Here is an 8,748-nt window from a genome sequence, read left to right as displayed (position 1 = left end):
AGCATCTATGGAGCAAAGGAAATAGGCAACGTTTCGGGACGAAACGTTGCCTATTTCCTTCGCTCCATAGATGCTGCTGCACCCGCTGAGTTTCTCCAGCATTTTTGTATGCCTATCTATCTCAGCCTTAAAAACATGCTGGGCTATTCCACAAATCAATGGAAGGGTTTCGGCCCGAAACGTTGCCTATTTCCTTCGCTCCATAGATGCTGCTGCACCCGCTGAGTTTCTCCAGCAATTTTGTGTACCTTGTGTTTTTTTACTAGTTTTTTTTAGGAGATTGAGTTTGGAAGGAGTGGCCTGAACAGGTTCCCTTTCAGAGCAGCGTAGTAAACAGAAAGAGCTGAGAATGAGACGTGAGTGGGAGTGAACCAGAGAAATAGTCAGGGAGGGAGGGAGAGAGAGAGAGAGACGGGTCTAGCAATCGTGGGAGGAGTTCCTCTTACGATTGGGTAACAACAAAAAAAGTATTGCAACAGTTTAGATAACTCTGCTGACCAAACAAAAATCTGCTTTCGAGGAAGGGGGCAACTTATACTTGGAACTGAGGAGATTGGAGATACTTCCCTCGCTGGCGGGCAGAGCCATTAGCGGTGGAGGAAGGCTGCGAGCGCTCTTGTGAGTTTCCCTTTCTCTGTCTGGGCGTTGAAATCAGGGGCTGGGAGAATGATTCAACGTGGAGCAGGGAGAAACCAAGTCGAAATTAACCTCGGAGTAAGCTTGGGATTTTAAATGGGTTATATTTAGGTGTGGGGGAGGCGATTTTAAATTGGATTGAAGGCGTGTGGAGGGTTCTAACACGGGTTGAGTGCTGGGGATATGGTGGGGCGGTCAGGTCAGGGCTGGAGAAAAGCCGCAGTCAGCATCAGTTACAAGTGGCCGCGGGTTCGAACCCCGCTCCCGGTGCAGTAGTCGCTGCCACCGGCTCATACACACACCACTCCTAGTAGTTCAACAGCTAACGACTGGAATCTGCTGGGATTCTTAATGTAAATTAAAATAGGAATTACATCAATCATCCGGAGTGAAAATCAAAATGAAAATCAAAATTAGATTAAATTTAACACACACATAAATATCAGAATCAGATGTTATATACATAATAGTACATACATATAAATATTGTACTGTATTAGGGTAGGTAGATTAATGGATATTATACAGTAATGGGACATTTGTTAGAGTGAATATTAGAATGTTAGAGTAATTCACACAAATACATTAAGACAGTTTTAATCTTAATTTATTTTTAAATTCTTAATTTTAATCTTAGACGATCGTTCACATTAACCCTTGTTAATTATCTTTTGGTCTAATTCACTGTGACATTAGTTGTGCCTGATATGTAATTAACATTTTTAATAATTTTAAAAACAGGAAGTGCTGGAAACACTGCAAATCAGGCAGTTTTTTTTCCCCAGAAGTTTGAAAGCACCTATCATTAGATTTAAGGACAGCTTTTCCTGCTAAAGAAAACTTTTTATTTTCTGAGGATGTATTCTCAATCTTCCAATCTACCGTGCTTGCACTTTTTTTACTTGCAATTTCTCTGTAGCTGTAACGGCATTCTGTGGTCTGAATAAGGGTCTCGACACGGAACGTCACCTATTCCTTCTCTCCAGAGATGCTGCCTGTCTCGCTGAGTGTAATAGGAAACGAAGAGTAGGAATAAACGGGGCCCTTTCAGAATGGCAGGCAGTGGCAAGTGGGGTACCGCAAGGCTCGGTGCTGGGACTGCAACTATTTACAATATATATTAATGATTGAGATGATGGAATTAAAAGGAACACTAGCCAATTTGCAGATGAAGCTGGGTGGCAGTGTGAACTGCGAAGAGGATGCTAGGAGGTTGCAGGGTGATTTGGACAGGTTGGGTGAGTGTGCAGATGCATGGCAGATGCAATATAATGTAGATAAATGTGAGGTTATCCTCTTTGGCAGCAAGAACAAGGAGGGAGATTATTATCTCAATTGTGTCAATTTGGAAAAGGGGAAGTGCAACGAGACCTGGGTGGCCTTGTACACCAGTCACTGTAAGTAAACATGCAGGTACAGCAGGCAGTGAAGAAAGCTAATGGCATGTTGGCCTTCATAATGAGAGGATTTGAGTTTAGGAGAAAGAGGTCCTTCTGCCCTGGTGAGACCACATCTGGACTATTGTGTGCGTTTTGGTCTCCTAATTTGAGAAAGAACATCCTTGCTATTGAGGCAGTGCAGCGTAGGTTCACAAGGTTAATCCTCGGGATGGCGGGACTGTCATATGAGGAAATATTGTAAAGACTGGGCTTGTATTCACTGCAGTTTAGAAGGATGAGAGGCAATCTTATAGAAGGACTGGACAAGCTAGATGCAGGAAAAATGTTCCCAATGTTGGGAGAGTCCAGAACCAGGGGCCACACAGTCTAAGAATCAAGGGGAGGTCATTTAAAACTGAGATGAGAAAAAACTTTTTCACTCAGTGAGAGTTGTGAATTTGTGGAATTCTCTGCCACAGAGGGAAGTGGAGGCCAATTCACTGGATGAATGTAAGAGAGAGTTAGATAGAGCTCTTGGGGCTAGCAGAATCAAGGGGTATGGGGAGAAGGCAGGCACGGGTTACTGATTGTGGATGATCAGCCATGATCACAATGAATGGTGGTGCTAGCTCGAAGGGCCGAATGGCCTCCTCCTGCACCTATGTTTCGGGTTGGGACCCTTCTTCAGATTTTATTATTGTCTTGTGTACCGGTGAACTGTGAAAATCTTTGATGTGCATGTTATCCAATCAAACCAAATAACACTATACATCTATACAAACAAGTCGAACTCAAGTACAACAGGCAGAGCAAAGAGGAAGGCACAGAGTGCTGAATATAGTTCTCAGCATTGAAGTTCCAGAGACAAAGTCCAATGTCTGCAATGGGGTAGAGGTGAATCAGACAGTGCCGTAGCTTATGGGAGAAACCTAATAACAGAGGGGAAGAAGCTGTTTTGCCCGAAACGTTGCCTATTTCCTTCGCTCCATAAATGCTGCTGCACCCGCTGAGTTGGGAGCGGGGAGCAGAAGGAATGACTGGGGCGGGACAAGTCCTTGATTATGTTGGCTGCTTTACCGAGGCAGCGTGAAGTGTAGATGGAGTCAATGGTGGGCACACAAAAATGCTGGAGAAACTCAGCGGGTGCAGCAGCATCTATGGAGCAAAGGAGATAGGTAACGTTTTTTGGGCCGAAACCCTTCTTCAGATTCAGATTCAATTTAATTGTCATTGTCAGTGTACAGTACAGAGACAACGAAATGCATTAGACAACAAAATGCATTCAGACTGATCAATGGTGGGGAGTGGGGAGTGTGGTCTGTGTGGTGCACTGGGCTGCATCCACAATCAATGTTGTAATAAATGATTTTCCCATTTGTTGTTGCAACAGGTCGTCTGTTCCTGGTTGAGCCCTGTAGCGGAGGCAAGAGGTTTGGTCAGTGGAGGCCAATTCACTGGTCAATTTGGTCAGTTGGGATGGACATTTCAGCCACTAAGCCGTGCCTGGAGGGAGGAAGAGGACGAGGACGGAGGGACGATGGCGCCCCCTCTCCTCGCCCACTGGAGGCGGGCACCCCAGGGATGTCCTTCACGGAGGAAGCAGTGTCCCTGCTCACTACCAACAGCCTGCTGGCCAGGTCCCTGCTGGGCACCATGCCGGCCAAACCCACAGACGCCATCGCTGCCGCCAACCGCAGGAAGCGTGAGTTCACCCCGGATGAGAAGAAGGACAGCAGCTACTGGGACAAGCGCAAGAAGAACAACGAGGCGGCCAAGAGGTCCCGGGAGAAACGGCGCGTCAACGACATGGTCCTGGAACGGAGAGTGATCGGCCTGCTGGAGGAGAACGGGAGGCTGAAGGCCGAACTCTTGGCCCTCAAGTTCAGGTTTGGCCTCATCAAGGACCCCACGGAGATGATGGCACCCCCCCTCTGCTGCATGACCGACATCCGCTCGCCCTTCCAGCCCGGGCCCGAGGCGGGCTACGTCACACGCTGCAAGGTCTTCCCCGCACACGGCCAGCCGTTGGCGAGCAGCCTTGGGGTGGAGCAACAGGAGTCCGCCGTTGTATCCGAGGACTCGGGCATCTCCACCCCCGGAAGCTCCAACGTGGGAAGCCCAGTCTTCTTCGAGGACCACCTGAGTGACCAGGGCAAGTTCTCCCCCAGCCGGGACTACCACCTGGAGGGTCCGCTCTCCTCCCACAGCGACGGAGAGGCTGACCTGGGTAGAGGGGGAGAGAATGTGAAGCCCACCAGGTCCCAGGAGCTGATGGAGTTGGTTCGCTGTCTGCCCCATAAGCTGCGGTTTAAGATGGGGGCCGGGGTGGAGGAGATGTTTCAGACGTCAGTGGGCAACAGAACTGTCTGTGAACAACAGGGACGGGAGCAAGGGCCAGGCTATTGCACCAACTCCTCCACGCCTCACCTCCCTGCCTCCAGTTTGGTCTCGCCTGCCTGGAAGCCCCATGGCGGGTTCCCATCAGACGAGAGCAGAGCACCCATCAACAACAGGTACCATCAGGAAGCTGCACAGGCCAAAACCCCCCATGCACCCTCAGACCACACAAACACCTCTCCAAAGGTTGACTCCTCATTCAGGTCCGAAAACAATGTCCTCAGGAACCAGCTTGCCTCACTCTCCGCAGAAGTCGAACAACTCAAGAAGATCTTTTCCCAACAAAGATGCACTGGTTCCAATTAATCCATTTCAACATTTGTAACTCATGTAAATGTGTTCGGCTCCCTGCTCACTGGTTAAATTATTCGGATAAAACTGAGGTCGTGCAAATATTTATTGTGACTGGATTTCAAATGTGTATAAATATATTTTTACTTTATTTTCGAATCACTCATTGGTGTCGTAATCAATTCTTTCGAACCGTTTAGTAATTCGTTTAGTTTAGTTTAGTGATACAGCGTGGAAACGGGCCCTTCAGCCCATCCATGCCGACCATCGATCACCCGTTCACACTAGTTCCATGTTATCCCACTTTCTCATCCACTCCCGACACACTAGGGGGGCAATTTACAGAGGGACAATTAACCTACAAACCCGCACGTACCAGACTGATTCCTGGAATGTCAGGACTTTCATATGAAGAAAGACTGGATAGACTCGGCTTGTACTCGCTAGAATTTAGAAGATTGAGGGGGGATCTTTTAGAAACTTACAAAATTCTTAAGGGGTTGGACAGGCTAGATGCAGGAAGATTGTTCCCGATGTTGGGGAAGTCCAGAACAAGGGGTCACACACAGTTTATGGATAAGGGGGAAATCTTTTAGGACCAAGATGAGAAAAACATTTTTCACACAGAGAGTGGTGAATCTGTGGAATTCTCTGCCGCAGAAGGTAGTTGAGGCCACAGTTCATTGGCTATATTTAAGAGGGAGTTAGAAGTGGCCCTTGTGGCTAAAGGGATCAGGGGTTATGGAGAGAAGGCAGGTACAGGATCCTGAGTTGGATGATCAGCCATGATCATATTGAATGGCGGTGCAGGCTCGAAGGGCCGAATGGCCTACTCCTGCACCTAATTTCTATGTTTCTATGTTTAACTCTACCGCTGCGACCCGTAGACCCTTCTTCTCAACATAGCTTTGGTGCACGTGAAATAAAAGTCTGTTTAGCAGAGCATGGGTTAACAATGATATAACACTGGTCTGCTCAACAAGGTGAGGGTTAAAGCCATTTCAAACAGCAATCACAACAAAGTTACATTTTCATATTGAAACACACAAGGAAAAATTACAAGGACAAAAACATTATATTTGGGAAAAATCCAATACCTCCGAGAGTAGAATAAGTCACTTAGACATAAGATACAAACTGCTGGAGCACATTCAGAAAAAACATGGATAGGTGACGTTTCGGGTCAAGACCCTCCTTCAAACAGATTATAGGAGGAGGGAAAAAGCTGGGGATGGGACATAGCCTGGCAAGCGATAGGTGGATACGGGTGAGGGAGGTGGTGGGGGGATGGACAGATGGGTGGACAAAGGCTCGAGATGAAAAGATAAAAGTCCGTCAGATGAGTTGGGAGGAGGGATGAAATGTGAGGCTGGAGGAAGGAATAGAGGTGGAAGAGAACAGGGGGAAGGGGAACGGTGGGCGGGATTGTGAGAGAAATGGGTGTGCATCCAGATAGGGAACAGGGAACAGAGGTGGGGAAAGGGAGGGAGTGGGTATGGAGGGTTGTAGGTTAATAACAGCTGTATGGAGGACAGATGTGTGGTGCATCTGTCACCGTGCCTGTCGGAAACCAGCACCACTACATCGCTAATGTTTCCAACAATGATAATAATACTTCAAATTGGGGAATTCAGTGTTGATATCATTGGGTTATTCGTGTAATCCATTTAGATTTTCCACAATTTGCACATATTCTATAAGGTGCGTTTCTCGGGTCCTATAGACCTGCATCATGACATCCTGACTTTAATGTCCTGACCGATGAAGACATGGATACCGAACTATTTCTTGTCCACTTGTGTGGGCACATTCAGGGGGTTCCTACTTTTATAATTCATTCCATAATTCATGCAGATTTGCAGGTTAACTGGCCTCTATAAGTTGTCCCTAGTGTGTAGGGTAGATTGTGTACAGGTGATCGTTGGCCAGCATGGGCTGGATGGGCTAGATGGGCTGAAGGTCCCATTTCCACGCTGTATCTCTAAACTAAAACTCAACTAAGAGTTCAAGAGAGTTTATTGTCATGTGTCCCTGTATAGGACAATGACATTCCTGCTTTGCTTCAGCACAACAGAACATAGTAGGCATGAATACAGAACAGATCAGTGTGTCCATACACCATTGTATAAATATATACACACATGAATAAATAAACTGATAAAAAGTGCAAATAAACAGATAATGGGCTATTAATGTTCAGAGTTTTGTCCGAGCTGAGTTTAATAACCTGATGGCTGTGGGGAAGTAGCTATTCCTGAACCTGGTCGTTGCAGTCTTCAGGCTCCTGTACATTCTACCTGAAGGTAGCAGGGAGATGAGTGTGTGGGCAGGATGGTGTGGGTCTTTGATGATGCTGCCAGCCTTTTTGAGGCAGCGACTGCGATAGATCCCCTCGATGGAAGGGAGGTCAGAGCCGATGATGGACTGGGCAGTGTTTACTACTTTTTGTAGGCCTTTCCGCTCCAGGGCGCTCAAGTTGCCGAACCAAGCCACGATGCAACCGGTCAGCATGCTCTCTACTGTGCACCTGTAGAAGTTAGAGAGAGTCCTCCTTGACAAACCTGACTCTCCGTAATCATCTCAGGAAGTAGAGGCGCTGATGAGCTTTCTTAATAATTGCATCAGTGTTCTCGGACCAGGAAAGATCTTCAGAGATATTCACGATGATATGGGAGCAGAATTAGGCCATTCGGCCCATCTATTCTGCTCTGCCATTTGATCAGCCCATTCTCCTGCCCCCTTTCTTGTATGGGTCTGGGATTTGCACCCCAACATCTCTCTGTACATAACTGGATAGTAAGCGGGAACAGGGTGAATTAGCTCAATGGGACTCTGGCATGTATCTATGGCCAGTACCTCACTTCACCAGAAGAGGGAGCCCACAGCCCACACATCAGCCAGCAGTGACTACAGTCTTTCCAAAGCTGATCTTCTCTCCAGAGATGCTGCCTGTCCCACAGAGTTACTCCAGCATTTTGTGTCTATCTTCGGTGTAAACCAGCATCTGCAGTTCCCTCCAACACAAACTGCTTTTCTTCTTCTATGCTGAGCAAACATTACGAAATGTACAAAACCTTGTTTCACGGACTGTAATATTTACCTGGGGTATTCTAGTGATGACTTCGTTGAAAACACACTTCAGAACTGGGGCAGTCTTTAAAGGATTCAAGAAGGAACTGGGTCTGAAGAAGGGTTACGGCCCGAAACGTCGCCTATTTTCTTCGCTCCATAGATGCTGCTGCACCCGCTGAGTTTCTCCAGCAATTTTGTGTACCTTCAATCTTTAAAGGAGATGTGCAGGGCATTTGTTAAAGTTGGACAGAGTTCAGAGACTCTGTCAGAGACGGAGCTCATAAGATATGAACAGAATTTGGACCATAGGGTCTACTCTGCCATTCAATCATGGCTGATCTATCTTTCCCTCTCAACCCCATTCTCCTGCCTTCTCCCCATAACCCCTGACACCCGTACTAATCAAGAATCTGTCAATCTCCAATATCCATTGACTTGGACTCCACAGCAGTCTGTGGCAATGAATTCTACAGATTCACCACCCTCTGACTAAAGAAATTCCTCCTCATCTCCTTCCCAAAGGTACATCCTTTTATTCAGAGTCTGTGGCCTCTGGTTCTAGACTCTCCCACTAGTGGAAACATCCTCTCCACATCCACTCTATCCAAGCCTTTCACTATTCTGTGTGTTTCAATGAGGTCCCCCCTCAGTCTTCTAAACGGCAGCGAGTGCAGGCCCAGTGCAGTCAAACGCTCTTCATGTGTTAACCCACTCATTCCTGGGATCATTCACATAAACCTCCTCTGGACCCTCTCCAGAACCAGCACATCTTTCCTCAGAGGGGTGGCACTAAAGTAATTCTTTAGCCAAAGGCTGGTGAATTGTAAATTGTCCCTGGAGTCTGTGGGATAGTGTTAGCGTGCAGGGGTCGCTGGTAGGTACGGACTTGGTGCTGTATCTATAAACTAAACTAAACTCATTTAAACTAAACAGAGGCGGATTGAGCAGAGCTGATATGGATTTAACTCATACC

At 47.1% G+C, this 8,748-nt stretch overlaps 1 protein-coding gene across 2 annotated transcripts; it reads left to right on the top strand.

The window, feature by feature from the left end:
* The first annotated feature begins 396 nt into the window (after window positions 1–396).
* Window positions 397–4,862, top strand: nfil3-6 (nuclear factor, interleukin 3 regulated, member 6). Of its 2 annotated transcripts, none has more exons than XM_055663886.1 (2): window positions 397–618; window positions 3,406–4,862. In XM_055663886.1, exon 2 carries the CDS (start codon window positions 3,492–3,494, stop codon window positions 4,716–4,718), a length of 1,227 nt encoding a protein of 408 aa, XP_055519861.1. In that variant the 5' UTR covers window positions 397–618; window positions 3,406–3,491; the 3' UTR covers window positions 4,719–4,862. The 2 variants fall into 2 exon arrangements, with proteins under 2 accessions (XP_055519861.1, XP_055519862.1); XM_055663887.1 differs by having other exon boundaries at window positions 397–714.
* The last annotated feature ends 3,886 nt before the right edge of the window (window positions 4,863–8,748 follow it).

Source organism: Leucoraja erinacea, chromosome 39, assembly GCF_028641065.1.
Source record: "Leucoraja erinacea ecotype New England chromosome 39, Leri_hhj_1, whole genome shotgun sequence".
Classification (NCBI taxonomy): domain Eukaryota; kingdom Metazoa; phylum Chordata; class Chondrichthyes; order Rajiformes; family Rajidae; genus Leucoraja; species Leucoraja erinaceus.
Note: the sequence above shows the minus strand (reverse complement) of the source record. Positions and strands in the feature narration are given on the sequence as shown.

Bases quoted from the DNA above. Each gene is read 5' to 3' on its own strand.
- nfil3-6 (XM_055663886.1), top strand. From the start codon at position 3,492: ATGGACATTTCAGCCACTAAGCCGTGCCTGGAGGGAGGAAGAGGACGA.